The sequence below is a fragment of the Lepisosteus platostomus genome, chromosome 11, assembly GCF_059453375.1.
Source record: "Lepisosteus platostomus isolate fLepPlt1 chromosome 11, fLepPlt1.hap1, whole genome shotgun sequence".
Classification (NCBI taxonomy): domain Eukaryota; kingdom Metazoa; phylum Chordata; class Actinopteri; order Semionotiformes; family Lepisosteidae; genus Lepisosteus; species Lepisosteus platostomus.
Window position 1 is genome coordinate 27,741,056 of NC_142621.1, and position 23,761 is coordinate 27,764,816.

General features: G+C 37.5%; 1 protein-coding gene across 4 annotated transcripts in view; it reads right to left on the reverse strand.

Annotated features, from left to right (window-relative positions):
- bend5 (BEN domain containing 5) overlaps window positions 1-23,761 on the reverse strand; it is a 513,667-nt gene that overhangs the window by 452,797 nt on the left and 37,109 nt on the right. For 3 of the 4 annotated variants that reach the window (XM_088598977.1, XM_088598976.1, XM_088598975.1), the window contains exon 3: window positions 9,880-10,004. In XM_088598977.1, coding sequence (XP_088455103.1) covers window positions 9,880-10,004 — 125 coding nt within the window. Of the gene's footprint in view, window positions 1-7,410; window positions 7,474-9,879; window positions 10,005-23,761 lie in introns of those variants that run through there. The other variant, XM_088598978.1, reaches the window with a different exon arrangement.

The following is a 23,761-nucleotide window of genomic DNA, read 5'->3' on the forward strand; positions in this document are numbered from 1 at the left end:
TTCACAGATATGTAAAAGAAAACACATGCATACAAAAACAGTTTCTTAACAAAATCCTTTCTTGCAAAACCAAAGAGTTTTTACACGGGGAAGGAAAAAAACATGCAAGCAATGAAGCTCATTTTCTGAAATCACAACATGAAATGTAATAATTATCACCAACAAGACCATTCAAAAACCTAATATAATACCGAAATATTCAAGTGCAATAGCTATCACAAAGATATAGGGAAAGCAGTGGACCAAAAGGTGCCAAGAAGATCATTAGAAATGTAGGAGTTGATATGTATTACAGAATTACACATAAACACAAGGATATTGTCTAAATTAATCTACCTCTAGTCCAGCAGTTGTCCTCTATAGAGCTGGCTAGATTTGTCCAAAAGTCATAATATCTGGAGACCAACGGGTTACTGCAAAAGGCTGAGTCTTTTTATGCACAGGAGAGAAAGGCTGCACAGACCCTTTAAACAATAGCCTAATTACAACATTTATAACCCAGAATCTGGAATTGAATTTAGCCAACTTAAGGCTGTGCTGGCATGAAAAGACTATTTGATTAGAACAGCAGTTGTTTCATTTGCAGCACAGCAGATTGCAGAGCATCTCTATCCGGTACGCAATCTGTATTCATTACATTTGTAAAGGATGATCCATGTCCTGACTCTGCACAGATAATTTCATGCAGATGCACACTGCTCCACATGCCCCCTGTGTTTCCCTTACACCAACAGCACAGCACTGCTGTTTGTGCAATTTCAGACTTTTAGGGAGTCTGAAACCTTCAAGGCACCCTACCTCCTATATCAGAAAATATCTTAAAGATTCAACATCAGAAGTTACAAAATCTTATTAAGAAAGATCAATGTGCCAAACTGAATACAAGTACGCCTGCATGAAGTTTTCTTGCAGAGCCACATAGATAATATTTCCATAAAAATTCAGGATTACTGAAAAGGAACCAATGTCATCGACTGTAGTCTTTACTGCTTTTGCTACAGTGGTCTCTGCTGAGAAAATGAAAAATATGACTTGCAACAGATGTTGATCTAACAGAAAATAAACCACATGAACATGAGTGTACATTAAAATAAATGAGGTATTGTCTGCCCATTCATCCACTTTCTAATAGCTTCTGCCAATTCAGGGTCGCAGGGGAGCCAGAGGCAAACCCTGAAAGAAACGGGTTCAAGGCGGGGTACACCATGGATGGGACACCAGTCCATTGCAGGGCACACACAGACACAAACGTTTATATAAGGACCAATTATCCAAGAAGACAATAAACATACCAGTATGTTTTTGGATGCTGGGAGGAAATCAGAGCACTAAAAGGTAACCCATGAGAACAAAGAGAGAACATACAAACTCCACACAGATTGATAGATACTTTATTGATCCCATGAGGGAAATTGCAGAATAGCACCCCAGGCCTGGAATTGAACCCTGAGCCCCAGCACTGCGAGGCAGCAATACTAACCACCTTGCCACCTACAAATAAGGTACTGTATTGTCTGCCACAAAAATGGTTTTGATCTGCTCAAACAGTTAAAATGGTGATGTTTCAAAAGCAGAGACTCTTGCATCCTTTAAGAAAATCTATCCTTTCAATAACATTGACGTAAAACCTTTACAGTGACATGTACATGATTGCATGTACAGTAGTAGGTAGTCCAAAAGGTCATAGCAATCTAAGTACAATATACAGTATTTATACATAAACGTACTGTATGCATTGTTTTTTTAATAGCAAGCTGCACTTCCATTAACTAGGCCTACTGCACATTAACATTAAGACACCATAAGAGTTTTCACTCACTGCTGTTGCAGCACAGGAATGAAAAGAGGTCCTTCAGTCTGCAATGTATCTGCTAGCAGGCTTTGGTAGTCTGCACTGAACCATTCAATTGCTCTGTAGATGTAGCTCGTGAACAAGAATGCTACATTATGAATATAACAAGTAATTAGAGGAACGGGTAGATGCTAATTTAATCATTTAAAAAATTCCCTATGTGGTTAGTAGCACATGTTAAATAATCTAGGCACTTTATTCACAGTTCTAGCCTTTTTGTGTAATACTAAACTGTTGAGCTGTTGCTTCTTTATCCCCATGTGGAAGATATATCCTGTAAGTAATAGAATGCCTGTTTGAACTTATCAGAAACAGAACATTTTTCTTAATTACTCACAAATCACTACATGCGGATCAGCATATATTAAAAACAAGTACCCTGTTTTTAAGACTTTCTGAAATGTACAGTTTGATAGAAATCATGGTGTCTTTTACTGAGACATAAACTGAATATACAGTAGTAGTCCTGACTAAAACTGCATTTATTTATCAGTCAAGGCTGTAGTCAAAGTGGTAACTTAAGGCTCTTGGTTTTGTATCATGATACACTACTTTTTAATCACACAATGTATCCATAAATATCACCAGGCAAAACTTTCTGCCTCTTATGGAAGGTGAAAAAGACAGCTATTTGTAAAATTGTATTCCTCCAGGTCACCGTTTTCATTGCTGAACATGAAAAGATGTCAACTTGTTTGATTCTTTCATGTGAGAAACTTCTGCCGTCTTGCCAGGATGCCACTTACAGTGAGATTATGAATGGGTATTTTTCCTAATTAAATTAGTAAAACTGAGATTAGAACGCTGAAGTGTGTGCTTATTCCACAAATGGAAATTACTCTGAATGAGTCAGAGCTTCACTGAAGTAGGCAGCAGCACTGCCAGCTGTGTGGCCGTGGAGCTCCTAGAGAAGCTGATCTGAACTGAGTGCTCCAGGGGTTTCAAAATGAGACACAAATAGCTAGATACACAAAAACAAATTAATGTTGAGCATATGTGCAGCAATCCCACCTTTATTTAAACTTTTCATGACTTTCATTTTTCAGTATCACATATAAAGATAAAACAGCCAAGATTCTGATGTGCAATCGGCACTCCCCAAAGCACAATGCTAAGAAAAGAAAAGTATGGAGGTGTATCACTGTCATAAAGGCTTTTATTAAAACTACTTTGACAATGGGATGCTGAGTACTCTGCAGCCTTAATTTCTTTCTCACATATAACAAATATGACTATGAATTAATTTTCAGATGCTCTTCATCCACAGAGAAACCTGTCCTTCATTATGTGTGTTTTACTGCATAACACCAATATATATTTTCAAAGTATTTGAAGAGTTCATCAGAAACTGTATCAAAAACACTACTGCCTATATGAATCAGTTTTCACAGAAATACTAAAACAAAATCTAGGGTTAGCAATATATTTTAAATGAATTTTAAGTAACAGCTTGAAATTGGAATTCTCTCTCTAGTAATAAAAACTAACATATAATGTAAGGCCTCAGTAAACTAAGAAACTTTGTAAAACTAGTTTTAAAAAAGAAACTCTTCTCCATATACTGTAAATATATAAACTGCAGAAAGAAGCGTAAGTTTGATTTTTTTAACTGATATGCATGCAAAAAATAAATTTACTAAAAACATCCACTGCCTTCTTTGAAGATGAAATTTAAAAAACACTTTAGGAGAATATTCAGAAATAAAGATGGCAGATCATTCTTCACATGACTGGAATGATTTTGTTTGATGCCAAATACTAGAAATCATGTATAAAGCAATTCCCATATGAAGCCCACTAAATCATGTTTCCAGAACACAAGGCAGAAAAAGAGCAATGCTTTGTACCCTTTGTGAATTTTCTAGACAAAAGAGGTGGGGCTGGCAGATGAGGGTAACATTGAGGGAAGACCTGACAAACTCTGGCTAAGCCTTTAATCCAGGCACTAAGTGCTGTAAGCCCACTTCTGTGTCACGGAGCACTCAGTGCAGCCTCCCTAGTACAACTGTTACACACCAAGGATGACTTCACTCATCCACCACTATCCTTTGGGGGGTAGCAGGGTCCAGCGGTTTTCCTCGACCCCACAGCAGTAAGGGGATTTAACAGTCTGAGAAATGTACTCAAGAGCTGGGCTTCCCATTCAAAAGTGCCAGGTCAAACCTGTCTACAGTACAGAAATGAATCCTGTTCTGCACAATTCGAGTATCACAGTAGCAGTTTTGGTCAACATCCTACAGCACAACAAGTTGTTTGTTAGTTAAGCTTCATTTGTATTTGCAGAACAGGAAAAAACAAAGTGACGGGGATCACTGTCACCTACAGGAAACTGACATGCAGCACATCCGCTGTGCTATGGTCAAATCTGAGGCTCCCAGTGCACCGTCCAGTCTGGGACTCAATCATCGTACACACTGGAGAAGATACCCGCATGTTAACATCCTTACATGACTTCAAAACGATATCTTTGAAAACAGCACGGCTTAAGCTGGTACAGTAAATGGATCACAAACAGCAAACACATTATATACATTCCTCAACCCAAGGTACAAATCATGATGAAAAGAAATTAATTTCAGAGCTCTTCTATTATTCTAACATTCTTTTCATATCGTACTGTCTTGTATTCTACAGTAAATGCAAAAGTACATCCTCCTGTGCATGCCCTGGCCCTCTCAAATGCCTAAGCCTCCTCCGATTATGCAAGAGGTGTCTGGTCAGTATAATCCATGCTAGAGGATGATTTACTGTACTTACAAGGGTGGGAATAAATATGGCCCTTGTGATTTCTGCACTTAATCATATTTTCACTAAATGATTTTTCCCTGTGCAATGCTATTAAAATTACTGTATAATATTTTCGGAGCTTTTTAAGCAAGGCATTATCCAATATGTAACCCTTTTTGTTACTACAGTATTTCACTGGTGGTGTGAATATATCTAGAGGGCACTGTACATGAACTATGCAAAATGTAATAGTGCAATAAATATCTTCTCTCTATATGTACACAATATATAGCATAGTAGTGTGTAGCATTACTTAGGGAAACACATTATTTGATTTCAACAAAAAAACACCTGAGGCAGTTCTGTTATTAGAGTCACTGCAAACACTTTTTTATTTCCCTTCTCAAATATTTTAAATTTGCTATAGTATATGGATTTATGAATTTGCATATCATAATTAACCATATGATAGGAATATATGAATTTTAGTAGCTAAAGGGCAGTTATTTTATTGCTTCCTAGTGTTCCCTGTGGATTTCTTTGCAACGATATCTAGGTGTCCTCCATATCATCTGTGGTCAAATAGAAAAGACCTCTCCACTGCAGCGTTTGTAATGTATACTCCAGCTGGTAAAAGGTGGACTGCACTAAAGTGATTTGTGACAATCCATCATGGTATTTGCTTGCAAACTGCCATGTCCAAACTATTTCTCTTGCAACCTTAGTCCCCAGACAATGAGCCCTGTCCATTCCCATAGAGGAGCAGACTGCAGTTCATTTTTAGGTTCATTTCAGTAAACTTCAATACCTTCCTCAGGTCTTGTTATAGGATCATTTTAGGCAATGACAACTGTCATACTGTGCCATTCACTCAAGTGCTAACTGTTAACAGTTTGCCCTGCACACTATGGCACACTAGAGATTGAAAGTTCATTACCTTACTTAAAGCATATTAATGACAGGAACTGCTACCACACCTCACTGAAAAACAGAAAACAATCCAATCATGTTTTGCACATGATTTTTACCACATAAGTCGACAAAAAAAAAATGAGTTTAGATCTCTATGTCAAAAATCTTGATTCTAGAAAAAATCTGAGCTGTAAACATACAGTAAAACAGAAAGGCTTAATGGAACACCTGCCCTGGCCCTATATATAGAATTGTTCAAGTAGGAGTGTGGTTAATATTTTATAGTATTTTCCCTAACTTTAAGCCAGGCAGCAGCATGCTTTTGCACTGTGCCCACCACATTAGTAACCCAAAATGCCAAAGAATTTGCTTGAGGCACTTTTGGAATTGTATATACATTGTATTTACAGAAAGCAGTAAAGGACAGTAGGCACATGTTAAGTGTGATCTAAGTGGCTTTCCAGCTTTGCTTTTCAAAAATGTGTTGCTTTTTTGTCAAGTTTGACCTTACAGAAGAGGGACACATACTGTATACTGTTATGCAAAGCTGTGACTGTCCAGTGGGTGAAATCGCATTCCCACCCATTCTACAAAAAAGGAACTACAATATTTATCTCTTGACTTGCAGAGGGTAAAATGCACGCTGCCATACCCCAAGACAACAAGTGTCTGAGACTTGTGAACTGTTGTTCAAACTATATTAAAATATACAGGGTTACTAAAGGCAGGTAGAGAGAGCAGCAACTGTGTTACCTATTACATTTGACAAATGATACCACTGCCAGTGAAGTTCCTGAGGGATGTGCACATGTTTTCTTCTGATGTTGTGATTTAGTTCCTATTCTCCTTTAAACGAATGTGTGCCTTTTTGTTTCTCTGACCTGTCTCTTTTGGTTTTGTCTTCCTCGCTTTGGTAGATTTCTAAGAAGAAGATGCAAAGGTTTCTTTGTTCCACTGACCAAGTGTTTGCTAGCTTTCAAAGGCTGTACAGTATATTCTCTTGAACCTGCTGATTCTAGCATGGCAATCTGGAGACTGAGTCTTCCGCTCACCAGTAAATGCCTGCATGGCTAGAAATTTACAATATATCTATTTACTTAGTTCTTTGCATTTATATAATTCATATAATTAACAACCCTGTCTGCTCAATTGTTTAGCCCCTTTCACAGTTAATTCTTCAAACAATCACGTACACCATGTATTATATAATAATTTGTTCTATTATTCATATAAAGGTTATGTTGTAAAGGAACAAGTAACAAGTTTACTTATTACCTGTTCCTTTACACAACGTGTACACAAAATACAAAACACAACGTTTCGGCTGTGGAGCGTTCTTCGGGTGTGTCACCCTCATACCCAAATAAGGCTCCAAAGCCAAAATGTTGTGTTTTCTTTCTTCTCTTTTCAGCATGGAATAAACCTATTACTTGTTCCTTTGCAGCCTACACATGCTAACGCAGCTACCCACCTGAACTACAGTATATGTTTTTGGGGTTACTGCCTCTCATTTACTTAGCATTGTAGTAAGAATGCAAGCACACAACACAGTCATGTCCCTTTGCAACACCTCACCCTGATTTTTCTAAATTACTAATGCTACAGGGTCCTCGCTGGGCCTGAGAGATTACATGAGTGGCCTGGTTTCTCCAGTCCTCTGAGAAAGATTGCTTAAAACTAAAAAAAACAGTGATACATGGAAAACACATATTATGCTATTACTCTCTACACCATACTATTACAGTCATGTCACTGATTCACACGTAATTAATGGCTAACTGTAACAACACATCTGCCATTACAACCACAGGGCAGTATAATCACTCTCCTTAGTTTAAGGAAACTGCTGTTCCCCCATCCCCTAGCATCAAACACTGCTGCTGTAACTGCCCCAGTCCCTGCAATGAAACATTACTAACCAGCACTGTCCACGCTGGAAGGGAAAAAAAAAGACATCCACCCGTCATAACAACTCCATGGCACAGCCAATTTCCACAAAGCCTTTAAGCTGATTGAGGCTGACCGAATCTGTTTCACCGGCTTACATTCCTTCAAAATGGCCATCTCAGTTCCAATATCACGGGGTTTTACTGTTTCCAATTTCCCTGTTCGAGACTGAGAGCTGGCAGGCTTAGAGGGATAAAACACTCCAGCCGAGTGCCCTGCAAACGCACTGATATCTCTATAGTACAGGCCAGAGATCGCTTTATTTATTTATTTTCCTTTTATTCTTTATTTTTATTTTCAGGAATGCAAGAACAGCCCCATGTCTCACAGTCCCTCCCCCCCCCCAAGCTTCCCACCACCACTAGGTCCCTCCACTCCTCCTTCAGAAGTAGATTAAATTCACACTGGTTCTCATTTTAAAAGGAAATTGGATTGATAGAAAAAAGATTAAGGGGAGGGCAGGGTGGTGGGAGCAGGCAACCAGCAGCAGCTCTGAGCTAACAGTGAGAATGTTTCTCCCTTACCACCTGTGTTTTTTTTCCGTCCTTCTTTTCGCCGCAACAGCAAATATCCTGTTAATGCAGGACGCTTGGCCGTATCTCCCCCTGAAATCGATAAGGCTCTTTGCGAAGTGCTCCCATTCATCTCATGGCCATAAAATTTGATTACCGCTGACTACAGCACTGCGGGGAGATGGGCCGATAGAGTCAGGCTGCAGGAGACAGCGTCCCACACTTTTATCCCAGCTTTTTTTAGCCCTAACAAGAGCCGTGAGAGGTTGTGTATAAAGACATTACCCAGTGGGAATACAGACACCATGCTGGCAGACTGCTTCCTGCCTTTTTACTTAATAAACTTCTCTCCATTAAACCAAAATGACAGTCTTGATTAAGCTCCACTCTGTGTTAATAAAACAAAACAAATGCCCTGGCTCTGCTTGGAAGGCCAATAGGCATGCCTTCTATTTCACCAGGCCTACATTGCACACGATGATTTGTCTTTCCTTTATCATACACTCCTCACGTGCAAGTGGACACGTCATAGCCCTGGCAGCAGGATACTGTATACAGGAATAAGACAACAGCTGCACCAGCTTAAATTGTTAAAATGTTAAGGTCTCAACTACTGTTCACACAAGCATGTCCTGTTTAAACAGGAAATGCAGGTAAACTCAGCTTTTATTCAGAATTATTGAATTATGAATGAACAATTATTATTATATTAACTTCCAATGTGGAATATACAAGTGTTTTCAGATCTGAAGGTGGACATCTGCAGAGCTGTTCATCATCTAACCTTTTCATAGACTTCACAGCACCTAATGGGAGACCTAGTGACAACTATCTCTTACTGATGTCACTGTGGTCCTGCAGGTGCCTCACAAGTCACAGGACTCTCTCTCTGGCCTTAAAGCCAGGAGAACCCTGGACAGTTTATCCAAACCATACCCTGGCAATGCTCAGCTAGTTGTGCATCACCACATGGGGAGTCGCAGTCACAGCCAGCTTGTGACGTGAGCCAGGCTTGAACTAGCAGTATCTGAGCCATACAGCTGAACCTGCGCTCCAAAATGAGTGACTTGATTGGCCGAGCCACTTGGAAACCCCAATGTAATTCATTTTATACCATAAAACAATCACTAATCTTTGTTTAAATTGCAAATTACAAAAAATAGCTGTTCCATAAAAATAGGCCAGGGATATAACATGAAGTAACTCACCTGAGCTGAACAAATTATTTTACAATATTAAAGAAATCCCCTCCGACCCCTGAGAATACACTACCTTATGCAGGGCAGTCTCCTGCACTGGAGATGTTTGACACAGGAACATTACTCCTGCTTTTGGAGTAACTACAGATGTCCTTTTTGGATTGCTTTATTTATCATTCGTCTGAATCCAGGATATTGCTGCAAAAGCAACCCCAATTACCGCTTTGAAAGCTTTTATTTTGTTTGATATAACCTTCTTTTATTAGAAAACTGTAATTGTTAAGAAATTGTTCAAACCAGTCGTCTCAAAGAACAAGAATGAAAAAAATGAAATAGTCGTTTCAAAGGATCTAATCATGAGATAGCTGATTTTATTTCATCTGAAGGAGCATAGAGAATCATCGTCTGAAGCAAAATAATCTCTTCACTTGGGATCCTTACAATATTCTTTTAACTTTCCTGCACAAACCTCAGTTATTTTTTTTATTTGTACAGTGGCTTACCACCATGTCATTTCATAAAAATGTTTAAAGATTACATAAAGAAAAGGAAACAGTCAAAGAAAAGATCTTACACTCTGGAGATCTTGATGTGACAGGACATCTAATCTTTATTTCAATTCACTCATGCACTGGACTTTGAAATGACTAAAACTCTGACACGAGAATGCTGAGGCATTCTGCAAGTCATGGCCTAGTGACAGGAGTAGCGTGTGTGTCCTGGCACTCACCTGGGTCTCCTGCACGTTCTCTACGGTGAAGTTGAACCAAACTCTGAAGCGGGGATTGCACGTGTCAGGCCGGATAAACAGGTCAAACTCAAACTCGCTAATGTAATCCACACGGCCCAGGTTTCCTGCCGACGACACAAAGCAACAGGTCAGTCAGAGCCTAGGACAGGCAGCACTTTCCCTAGAATATGTTCTAAAACTGCAATTACTGTATTAGGTTAAGGACACAAGTAAAAGGGTATTTCTAATTGTAAGTTAGTTTCAGAAACAAACAACAGAAAAAGTATATTACAAAATTAGTACCAAAAAAAAAACAAAACCTCTTCTGGTGCACCTTTTTGACATTTACAGTATTCTTCCCAGTGAAAGAGAAAGGTGAGGTTTTCAAGTTTAAAACTTTAAAAATGTTGAATTAAAGAAAACTAAGAAAGAATTAAGGAGATGTTTAATTATTATCAGTTAAAACTGGAAACAGAATGTAATCCATAAAAAATGCACAAATGCCACAAAATATGTAAAAACAGCAATGCCACAAAAAGCACAGACAGTACACAGTAACTAATTCTTTGAATTCACTGACCTTGATCTTTCACTTTTCACCTGACTTCCTAGTGTAATTTATGAACAAGCTGGATTCTGTCCTGATTAAGTTTTAATACAGTATATAATGAATATATAAGTATAACAAAAGAAACAGTACAAAGAAGAAAAACTTAAGACTTGGGGAATTTGTCCCATTGGGCTAATTAAAATTCAAGTTGCAAAAAACAGTACATTGTTGTTTTTTTCCATATTCAGCATACAGAGACAAAGAAACGGATGGATAAGCCACCTTGTCAGTCCCTCATTGCGGCTGTTCCCTGCAGGCAAAGTAAAGTCAGTAGGTGGGAGAGCAATGAGAATTGGCTACTACTCGGATGATGAACAGACAACTAACAATCACTTTAAATTGCAAACATCACTCATATCAATGAAGCATACCCCTTGGCTACTTTGCTATCCCACAGAAATAACCCAGTCTACTCTCGTTATATGTTGAAATGAGACAACTTGTGTCATTTTGATAAGGGTGTACCTCAATGCACACCCTAGAGAAAAAGGCATCACTTGTCATAGGAAGAGTGCATTCTGCGTTTGCAGTAGAGACAGCTGAACAAACGGATTAATTAACCAGAGTATCTTGCTGTGGATGAGAATACAGAGACAGCTTCCCTTGGATCTCAGAGAGTTAAATTTGCATCCCAAGCCAGCAGGAGGTCAGTCATGACTGAGAGACTGTGCTGCTCTGCTCTCTCCCTTCTATCAGCAAGCTCATGTGGTGTGAAGAAGTGTGTGGAATGGCCAGCCAGGTGCCAGGTAGCACAGAGCTAATTATTGACAGATGGGATAACCACCACACTGTCAGAGCAGATCGCTCTCCTTCTGCCATCTAAAAGGCTAATCCATAAGCTCCCCACAAACCTTTATCAAGTCTTAACTCTTGTCTGGCTGGCTGTGCCCATAGCCTTTTCCCAGAGTCCTAGATTTCTCTCAGCATTATTTGGCTCTCATAATCCAGACAATGGCAGGACAGTTTCAGAGATGCATACAACGGCCAGTTTTTAAACATGGCTACCTTAAGGGCACGAATATCCTTCACAAGTAGGAGAGTTTCAAATTTTTAAACCAACACATCTGATTGACATGCCAAAGCTTAAAATTAGAAATGCTGTCTCTTTAAAAACTGGTCGGGAGAGCAGCTCTAGCCTTGGGGCAGCACACTGGCAGTCATTTCAAGGAGCTTCTAGATGTCTTCATCCCCCCTCAATGAGACCATTCCTGGTGGAATTTATTTTCCCTACACTTTATTTTAAACTCATATATTATAACATGTGTGTATTCCATTACAGATATTTCGGTATTTATATTTCTGACACTGCTGGCAGCTGCCCTGTCGCACTAATGAGTTCTGGCATATCACTCCAACACATTGGTTGCAAAATGGAATGCTTTCCATAGGAAATGAAGATTGGCTCCTTACTTCACAGAACTTGATTATAATCATCACATTCAACCTGGTGGCTGATGCTCTACAATGAATATAGGGAAATGAAAATACAGACTGAATATAGGATTGGCCATGAGGCCATGATTGGCACAGTCAATCGGTTAGCAGGATAACCACACCAATACATACTGTATCTCCAACCCAAAAGAACATGGATAGTTTAAATAAATAAAAAGTTTGTCGGTGATATTCTCTGTACCTCTGCTTTTGAAAAATTGCAGGCTTTTACTTGGGTTGTTTGCTCTTTCGCTGTTGTACTTATTTTATTTCTTTGTATCCTATTTTTTGCGTTCTAGGGGAAGTCATGTAAGTGACATAACTGAAGGTATGTGACAGCAGTTGTCTCAGGAAGGAAAACAAAAGATGTGCTGCCATTTCGGGTTGCCGCACGACACATTCTATACTTGGTCACGACTGACAGGTAAAATACTTGCATGTTATGCAGTAAAAGCATATGGCTACACATGGTGTTTAAACAGAATAAAGGGAAACATGCTTTAAAGCAAAGAGACATCTGTTTTTTAGGATTGTGTTGAAATAATTTATTTAAAACTCATTCAGTACAGACAGACACAGAAGTGATAATACACAGGGCTACATACTGTAAGTGCTATCCAAAGCCATTCACAATAGATAAAGGCTTTTAAAGATGAATTAGCAGAAACAAACACAGCTGCAGTCAGGACACTGAGAATATGTGATCCACAGCTGTTAAGACCAGATGTATAATCTATTAGTGCTGATACCTGGACGTTATCAGTATAATGTAAGTTTGGTATATAAGTTTTGTCACCTTCTGTAATTATATGATTGGGCTTGCAATATTGTATTTTTTTTAATAAATGTGTTTGACACAGCACTTCTTGCTGTGAAGCAGTCAGACAAGCACATAATAGGACATTGATTTCAGCTTTAATTTCATGGCTGTGCCATTTGGATTGAAACAGTGTGTCCCTACAATCAATCCCATGAAGTATTTAACCAGCAGCACAGGAAGATGAGTCTAAAGACTCTTAATTGCTTATATTTCAGAGCACTGAAGAATAAATACTTTTGAGGGTGAACACATTTCAGGAAACTTACATTTATAGAAAAGGGACCTTTGTATATTAATAGGTATCCTCCAAATAGTAAACGCTACAAATGTGACGAAGATAATAACAAAAGAGACACATTATAATGATTACACAACAATTATTATTACCAAACTTGTCTCTGTTTTTCTGTACCACTTATAGCTACAACCACACATGGATATTGTGAGTAAATGTTTTGTGATATCATAATGAACATTTGTAGTAAACTTAGGCTAAACAATGTATGGTAAGTACAGTATATGCACATATAAGCAATTTCTTAACTAATTTAAATCAAGTTTAAAATGCATTCTGTTTAAGACAGTTCTCCAAAGAACTAGCTTATAAGACATTTTCTTTCAATTGTTTGAAGTCTTGGGTGATTAGTCGGTGCTTCCATTACTGCAGTGTTTACCCAAATACCTAAGCACTATCGATGGTTTGTTACTTTGTATCCTACATATCCTTTTGATGTACACCTTTTCATATGAGCACAAACTGCATTTTAAATTTTGTTAAAATTGAGGCTTATGAAATGCGCCACTCTAACTTAATGGATTTAAGCAAAAACTGCATCACTGCTCTGAAGGCTAAACCTCAATAAGATTTTAGTAAATTATGCATTTTGTAATTAATCTATAATATATAGTTGTGGAATGCTACAGTATGTACTTCATTCATTTTGCTGTATTATTCAAAAATGGAACTTTCACAGCTTTTGTATATGAAGCAAATATAATAATTTTACCACAATATTTGATAATACACTATAGCCTTTGAGATTTCTCTAGAGCATTTTTGTAGATCTGTAATACAATTGCCTCCAAACTATTAGGTACCTCTTTATTAGATACCAGCATTAGGTAACATAACATACAATAGGTTAGTGCATGTGACGTAGTTCTTGGAACTCCCTCAAAAATAAGTTTTCCTTTCAACTTGCAAGTTTAAGTAAAATGTAGCTGTTATCTGCTATTATTGTGATCAGTTGTTCAGCTATCAGTGGTCCATACAGGACAAAATGCTATCTTACTTGACCATAATTGAGAGAAAGCTGAAGGAAGGATTTCAAAGAGAATACTTCAACTCCTTAAAGACTGGTAACTGTACAATCCCTCACATTTAAAGGCACAGAGGCTTAATAAAATGAAATTTTACTTCAACTCCTAATATACTGGTGCTCACCAAGAATACAGTATCTTCAAAATGAAATCTAAGCATTTCATATTATATAGTGGCTAAATATTCAATTCTACATAAAAAAAACATTAAAAAAATACTTCAAATAAAAATACACAAGTATCACATTACAGTTTGCAAAACTTTCATATTTACTTTTTAAAACATTAAGAGGGAACTAAAGTGGAAACAGGAATCCACATTACCATTGCTGCACTGTTTCGAAATACTGTACTCGAGAAAGAAGAAACCACATATTGTATGTGTTGCATGCTCCTGCTTTGTTATACAATATGTCAATAAAAAAATGAATGATGTGATTAACTTAGGAACGTAGATGTATCCAGTGCCTTCAGAAAGTATTCAGTTCCCCCGACAATTACAGATGTGTAATGATCAGAATTTGTAATGTTTTGAAATGATTTTTTTCCTTGACTTCACAGTCTCAATATTTATGGAGGACACTATACAAAATCCATTGAAATTCTTCATACATAATATAAATCTATATTCAATAGATTTGTGGTACAGCCACCAGAACCACCTTTACCTATGATACTGTCTAGGAAGATCATACAGTAGGTAAAGTTCTAATTCTTTCCTGTTCTGGTACAGTATGTACTGTACTGAATAACAAAATTGAGCAAATCTGGCAACCAATCTACTTAATGCACTTAATGTAGGTATCCATAGTAGAAATACAGATGTTTCCTCAATGTTTTGAATCCCGAAATAATTACTGTAACAATATATGCTTACTGTACCTCACAAGCTGTAAATGTTAGTATAGTACAACACGTCTTCCTTTACTATGCATTTATTCCACATTTGTCACCATGCATTCATGATAAATGCAATGAGTATTGTGTAGCAAAACATACAGAACATTATAGCAGCTATTTGCATTAAACAATAACATTATGTAGCCCTATCTTTGTTTCCAGTCTCCTCAAAGATGAGGATATATGATCCTCTATGCTGCGTGTGTCCTTGGACCACAAATAAGCAAGTGCTACCATTGCAAGGTGGATCAAGGAGAAGCCCAATGTGAGTGAAAAGTACAACAGCTGAATTGAGATTGGAATGGGGCTCGTCAACCTCTCTCCATGCAGCAGTGCTATCTCCTGGGACCTGTAGCTACAGATTTCCTCAACAGAGCCTTCACTTTTTATGTGCAATATTAATCATCAAGCATAAAAAATGATATGCAGGACTCAGGAAATTAGTTTTCAACAAATAAATTTAAAAATTCATCCAATGGAGGGTAGGTTTTGCAGCTTTGGGGATACAGATGATAGCTCCACTGGTGCTGCTGTGATTTTACACTTTGTCAACAGAATTATGACTTAAGGCTCTGTGTGGATCTCATTTGCATCTTTGTGAAGTTCATTTCCCCTTATTCTTAATTCGCTTCAGAAAAAAGGCTGCAAATTCAATCCACAGAGTAGGCGGCTTGATGGTCTAAAATATTTTTTAATGTGGTTATCCCCATTACTGTAAAAAAGTGACTGCATGTGGTTTAAATCAATTTTTGCTTGTTTGCATGAAGAATATTGTTTCTTGTTTATTATGTGGGTGTTGTTATATTCCACTTGCCTTTATTATTCCCTCCAGCCCTTCTGTTCAGTCAGCATTTACTCCTGCTATACCTGCAGACAGCTCTAAATGCATTTATAGCATACGCAGGGAGAAATTGTTTGTATTGTGTAGACAAGGTACAGTATATAATTTCAGCACAACATGTTTTGTGTCCATGAAAATCAAATTATTACAAATGCAGAAGAGAGTCTACACAGTGCAGAGAAGTTAAGTTCATGACATGATCCAAGGAAGCTTGTCACATTCTGAAACAAATAGCATCATTCCAATGTGAATACCACATAAACGCTTTATTAATATTCTGGGACTATTACATTTGGTACTACAGAATAAAGTATAATGGGTTAGATACCAGTATAAGCAGAGCATGTGACTGTCTGACATTACACACAACTTCCTCCAAACCTCACTGCACAGCAGAAAACCACTTGTTGCAGCACTAAGTAAAATAAGTACTGTACCTGCCAATAGTGTTGCTCAAATGTAAATACTTGTATCTTTGAGGGAAATAAAATGTTTTAAAAGAAAAAAGCAAAAAAAATAATGATCTATCATTAAAAAAGATCACTTATAACTTATGCATCACATTATTGAGTCATAGCAGCAGCCAGTCTCCCACAATACCTTTCAAAAGTTGCCCTGACAAACCTCCACAGATTGTACAAGCTGAAGCTGGGAGACAGTATCATAGGTAAAGGTGGTTCTGGAGGCGGTACCACAACAAATCTATTGAATATAGATTTATATTATATATGAAGAATTTCTATGGATTAAAAGGCAATATGAATAGTGCCCTCCATAAGTATTGAGACGGTGAAGTCAAAATTGCTGTTTTTGCTCACATAATTCAGATTTGAGATGAAAAGGTGAATATAAGTCAAAAGTCACCTTTATTTCTGTGTATTTATGTGCTTAAATGTTATACCGTTTCAGGTAAATAGCATTTCCTGTGTTCCCCCATTTCAGTGAACATAAGTATTGGGACAATGGACTTCCAGGTGGCTCTTATGGGTTAGGTGTTCCCTGTTACATTGATTGTTGCATTAATCAACCAACATGGTGACTATAGAATTGTATATGAAAGTAAAGCAAGCAAATTGTATGCTGAAAGAAAAGAAGAATTCAATCCAAACCATAGTTCAGAAACTGAGCATAGCAAAATCAACAATTTGGAATATCTTGAAAAAGAAAGAAACCACTTGTGTACTTAGTAATCGGCAATGGCTAACAACTGCATTTAATAATAGAAAATGTATCAGAGCTGTGAAGAAAAACTCTAGAACAACTGTCACTGAAATCACCAACAACCTCCACAGGGGTAAAGGTAACAATATACTGTTCACAGAAGACTTTGACAGCAGAATTATGAAGGCTACAGTGAAAGATGCAAACCTCTCTTCAGCACCAAAAATAGAAAGTCCAGATTACAATTTGCTAAAAAAGTACAGAGATGAGCCAGTAGAGTTCTCAAACAAAGTGTTATGGACAGATGAGACAAAGATAAACCTCTACAAAAGTCATGGCAAGGTGAAAATGTGGAGTAAAGAACAAACTGTAGATGATCCAAAGCAGACCACTTTATCTGGGAAACATGGTGAAGATAGTGTCATGTCTTGGGCTTGCATGACCACCTTTGGAAATGGCTGACTCATCTTTACTGACGATGATGCCAGACGTTTATAAAAATATCTTGTCAGACTGGCACTTATGATGCAGCAAGACAATGATCCAAAACTTACTGCCGATGCAAGGAGTTCATCAAGGAAAAAATAGGAAATTCTAAGACTGGTCAGGTCAATTTAATGATTTAAATCCAAGCGAGCATGCTTTTCACTTTCTGAAAAGGAGTCTAAAGTCAGAAACCACTGAAAACAAACAGTTACTGAAATGGCTGCAGCAAAGGCTTGGTAAAGCATCTCAAAATAAGAAACCAAGAGCTTGGTGATGTCAATGGGTTGCAGGCTTCATTATGTTATAGTGAGCAAAGGATTTGCAACCACATACTAAGTTTTATACTTTTTTAATTTTACTTTAAGCTGATTTATTGCAAAATGCCTATTCTCACTTAGAAATGGAGGATGGAACGCAAAAAGTGGTATTATTATAAAAAGTTAAAGCATACAGTATATGCACAGAAATACCCAGAAAAAAATGGTACTTTTTGCCTCACATTCATTTCTTTCATCTCACATTCAAATTGCTTGAGTATATTGGAAAAATAGCCATTTTGACTTCACCGTCCTAGTACTTATAGAAGGCACTATTACCTATTACACAGTCTTTCAGATTGTTTCTTGACTTCTGCATATTCAAGCAATATGTTAATGGCTAATCCAATATTCTGTTGAAATAGTGAGTTTTTCCCAGGCCAAATTAGTTACAACTTTTTTTCAGACAGCCTTGTACAATCAAGCAAGTTAAGACTGGCACAGAACTAGAAAAACATGACTTAAACTGGACTCAACACAAATGTATTTTACTACCAATACTTTTTTATATAACAATGTTTTTTATTTATTTTAAATGCATATAATTCATTTTAAATGTGTTGTGCATGTTTCTCTGCTCATTAATTTGACATCTTGGGAGATTTTCAAACTTCAGAAAAAATAAAGCTACATTTCTGTTACATCCAGGTTTAACCCCTTTAAACTAAACATATTGCTGCACAGAATATATGCATCGCATAAATGTTTAAAACAGAGGGATCACTAACATTCCCAAATATTGTCAGTGTCTGCAAAATCACTAATTTCCACCTGTATAAAAAATAGCACATTAAAGACTCAGGAACAAGTAATAGGTTTGTTCCATGCTGAAAAAAGAAGAAAACACAACGTTTCGGCCGTGGAGCCTTCTTCAAGTGTGAGCTTTTTTATGTCGGAAGGAGTAATCTGTTTTTTGAGGGAGAAAATGGTAGAAAGCATTAGTTTCCTAGAAAATTGTTTTAGAAGTCTCTGAGTGTTACTCTGGGTGGTATCGGAGTCAAAAGAAAAGGTATTAAATTTCAGGCAAAATCCTTTAGGGATGATATTATGTCGACGACATCTGTAAAGGAATAGAAGGTGGTTAGAAAGCCTGATCTTGGAACAGATCGTTGTGAAGAGACGGAATGCTGGTTTAGTGAGAGAAGGGGGCAAGTGGCTCAGGGAGGAAGAGAAGGTATGATAAAGAGATCTTGACAAAGATTTGGAGGAAGGCATAGTGGGTCGCACCAGGTGTAGGCTGTAGTAGTTCAGGTGGGTAGCTGCGTCAGCATGCGTAGGCTGCAAAGGAACAAGTAACAGGTTTATTCCATGCTGAAAAGAGAAGAAAGAAAACAACGTTTCGGCTGGGGAGCTTTCTTCAGGTGTGCTCACATCAGAAAATGATTAAACAACAACAGGACCCAGTGAAAGAAAAGTACAATGAACTACAAGTACAAAAGTTAGAAAAAATCTTTGGAAGGCCAAGAGAGATAGAAAGGAATATTGCAATGGATGCTACAACAAATAAGTCCTTTCAGTATTAGAATAGGAAAAGAATGATTAAGGGTGAATTCAAATGTATCATAGATAATGATGGTAAACTTCTATCTTGACGATTACAGGGAAATGGCTGATGTACCAAATGAGTACTGTATGTCACTCAGGTACTCACTAAGGAAGAAGTCAACAACATGCCTCAGGCTGCAGGAGGTAGTTCTTTATTAAACGGTATTATCATAGAAGAAGCAGAAGCATTTCAGGTACTAAAAGTTCTGAAGTACATAAATCATCAGGCCCCGATGTTATCTTAACAGCCATACTCAAGGAAACAAGAAACATTATTCAGAAACCATTGATGTAACTGTCCCAATAGTCATTCAAGACAACTCCAAGGATTATAGAATTGCTGTGCAGTTCCCATCCATATGAAGAGTGACAAAACTGACCCTAGTAATTATAGACCAATAAGTCTGAATTGAATGAAGGACACACACAGAACATAAGATAGAGTATATCTATATTTTCAGAAGACCTTACATAAAGTTAATCTTATATGGAGAATTTTCAAATAACAGGTGATTGGCATTCAGGAAAACGAGTGCATTTAAATTGCAGTGTACTGTACTGTATATAAAGAGTGTCTGTCAAATTGGGGTGGTGTAATTAGTTTACTACCACAGGAGTACTGTACCACATTATATAATTGATCTACATTCTTGTATAGTCTGAAAACTAGTCAAGTTTGCAGTGGATACTAAGTTAGAACTATTTGTGAACATTTATAAAATTCAGAAACAGGCAAACTCCTGGCTGATGACATTCACCCTAGACAAGTGTAGGGTGTTGTATAAAGGTAATACAATACGTAAGTATTGTTACAGTGGCTGAGTCAATTGCTAAATTACATAATCATAACCCCCAGGTTTAAGGATTTTGCCAAAATATATGCTCACGCAGAGTTAGAGGCACAGGTTTTTTTTTATTCTCTGGCACAGCTGATGTGAAAATAATTCAGGCACGCTGGGTTAAAAAATTCATGAACAAAGTCCATACACACACCACACTACAGTACATACAGTACAACATAACCATACAACACACAAGTTTTCCTCTGTACATTGCAAGTTTACGAGACAAGGTATTTCAGACACAACCCAGAAAACCTCAGACTGCTACCAAGTATTTATATCTTAATGCCTAGAAAGACCAGAAAAAGAATAAGCTGCCTTCTAAACTAAATAAAATACAACCTACGATTAAATCTCTCTCCCTAACTTGGATGTCACAAAATAAACGGGCCTATCTCCCTATTCTAAAATGCACCCACTAAGCAGGAGAGGCTGCATTCAACCGGGGGATTCTTCACTCACTCTTCCCCAAAAGCTACAGAATAGCAAGCTTTTTTAGCAAGACTCAAAAACTTAGCTCCAATCGAGTCTTTTCAGATGATCTCAAACAAGGACCTCTTTCCAGGCACACGCTTTAAGCTCGGTCTCCCTCTTCTTGTGATTTCTCCTGTCCCCCTCTCTCTTGTGGTCTGTTCTCCTCCTTTCTGTGTCTTGATCTGATCTAATATTTGGACTGTTTTTGGACTGTTGATTGACACTTAGTATTTAAAGTGCCAGAACTTAATTAACTAACGTAAATCAAAAGGTAAACTTAATGATTGAATTGATCACAGAATCTGCACCCCCTACACCTCAGCAAACATCCCCTTTGCCTTTAAGCTGGAAATGTTTACACTGCCAGATGTTGCAGACTTTATCTCAACTCTTAGAGTCACTTCCTAGTCACCCACTGTATAGCTGTAAAACACTATAAAAACAAAATGTGAAACAAAATTAGAAGAAGCTACTCTTGGGTGTTCATGTTGACCCTTTGTTTACATCCTTTAGACCATTGTGCCAAATGTTTAGAATTCAAATCAATTAATGTTTTGTTTAAACTGTGTAATACACTCTTTAGGCTTCATGGGGAATATTATGGACAATTATGTTTACCACAATAGAAAACTATAATCCAAAGAATAGCAACCAGATACCTTCTTACACTGACAGGCTGAAGGAGCTGATCTTTTTTAGTCCTGAACAGAGAGGACTAGAAGAAAATATCTGATACAGGTATTCAAAATCCTCAAAGGCACTGACAAGATCAATGTGGTGGACATCTTCAGAATGAACAGTGAAACACAGACCAAGGGGCACCAATAGAAACTCCACAGAAGTGAAATGAAAACCAAGAACAGCAGGCACTTCTTTACTCAAAGGGTTGTGGGAGCCTGGAACAAGGTGCCCAGCCATATGGTTGAAGCTGATTTTTTGGCTTCCTTCAAGAAACAGCTACTGTAAATAAGCTACTATCAGATGGGCCAGATGTACTCCTATGTAACATTTGTTATGTTGTGACAAGTTATGGCAATATGTTTTGTAATACTGTACAGTACATAGTTAATGTAGGTCTGTGCATAAACTACAAAATGTGATTTATCTATATAAATTAGATTAAATAGGTGCTAATAAATTCATAATCCCCTAATATTTTAAGCAAAATAAGGCCCAATTAAGGGTCTCCCATTACAATTATTTTGAACCATACTCATAGCAGAAGCATTTCATTTCACCCTTAAGCCAGCAATCAATATATTTAGATTTGTTAAAACAAAACACTTAAATAATAAAAGCACAAAAACTGATGAAGAAAATTACATAGAAAAATAACTACTTACTATAGAAATCTACTTACTACAGTATACCTACTATTTTAACACGACCACTTGCTCAGATATTAATGGCTGCATGAAAGCACCTAAAGGACCAATGTGATTCACAGCCCACAATACTGGCACCAGTAAAAGCTGGCAAATTAAAAGGTACAGATACCCTTATATTACGGATATAAAAATAAAACCATAAGCAATAATGTTCCTTAACATTTGGTTATAGGTCACAACAATACATTTGCATTGGGGTTTGCTAAATTACAGTATATATCAATTTCATTCTTGCACAGCTTTTTGTTTAAAACTTCAGGACAGTATATTGGTACCATTCATAAAATAATGTAAAAGTATGTCCAGTATTGCATTCTTAGCCTTTATTGAATTCTGAAGGTTTAACTGTTTGGTTTTACAAAACAATGTTTGGTACCTGATTTTTATTTATTTTTTAAGTTATTGCTTTATAAGCTTTGGTACAGTGGATACTTGAGTAAGCAAATGCCAGTCTGCTTCAATTTCATGGTGTCTGCTTACAAGTTAATAAAGTGAAAGGCAGTAAAGAGAAAAAAAGGCAACATCTTTTGAGTATGACAACAGTAGGTTTTTTGTTCTTGAATGTCTTTTTTTCTCTCCTAATGCAACAAAATAATCTTTCCTGCAGAGAGTTTAAAGATAAAAAAAACAGAGGGAGCTGTAGGGCCCTAGACAAGCCTGAGGCTGAGAAGGTCAATGGGACTGCTAAGAAGGACTGTTATCATCTTCGTAACAAGTTATCGGGGAGCTTGCAGCCCTGGTTATTTACAGTTATTGCTCCCTCTGGATGCACACTTCAGCGCTTGGGGCTGATTGCTCTGTAATGAGTTCAGGAACAGAGAGAGGAAGAGAGAGAAACAGGGAGAGGAACAGAGTAGTAATCTTAATGGAACAATAGTTCAACAACAAAAACATTGAAAAGAGACATAAGATAGAAAAGTAACTATGTGACCAATGCTCATTTATTTATTCACTGTTATCTCCCTCATATCAATGCGCCTCTATTATTTTGAATCTCTATCAAAAGTGTAGGATGATGGTTATTACTCACTGTTGAGCTTTGTACCAAATAGATACCCATGTGCACACACAACAGGTCAGACGATGTCTCACGCCAGCTCCAGTTGATGGAGCACACTGCAGACTTCCACCTAGGGGGTCAGAGTTCATTAAGCCTCCTTCCAGTGAAGCCCTCTGCTTCATTCCATGCAGCTGTCTGTTATTGTCTGTTAAGCGGATCCAGGCATGTTAAGGGTTAGGCAAAGTGATAAAGGGAACGAAGTCTGAAGTGCAGCCAAAGCGAAGGGTGTCAGCAAATCCACTGAGGAAAGAGGCTCTGCAGTCAGGAGCCACGCTGAGGAAATCTCTCATTGTGAAGCAGCTTTTCAATCTGGGGAATTACACAAAGTGCCGCTACTGTCACTGCACTGCCAGCTTTACAAAAAAAAAAACACTCTTCTGAAAAACATTCGAAAGCCTTGGCAGCATATCAGTTTTTACAACCGCTCTGGCAACCGGTACGCAAGCATGGTGCAATTACTTAAGCAAAATTAAGCAACAGAGCAATAAATACATATAACAAAGTCAAATCATCAATAGAAAAGAAAAAAAAACAAAAAACAAATCCCTCCCTAGACATTATAATCCCTGTTAAATTTATTAAGTGTGAAACTCAAATGCATCCTTTGACATATTAATTCAGTCAAACAAAATCTTTTATTCAAAAAGCACTAGGGGCCATTTTGGCAATGAAGTCTTTATCACT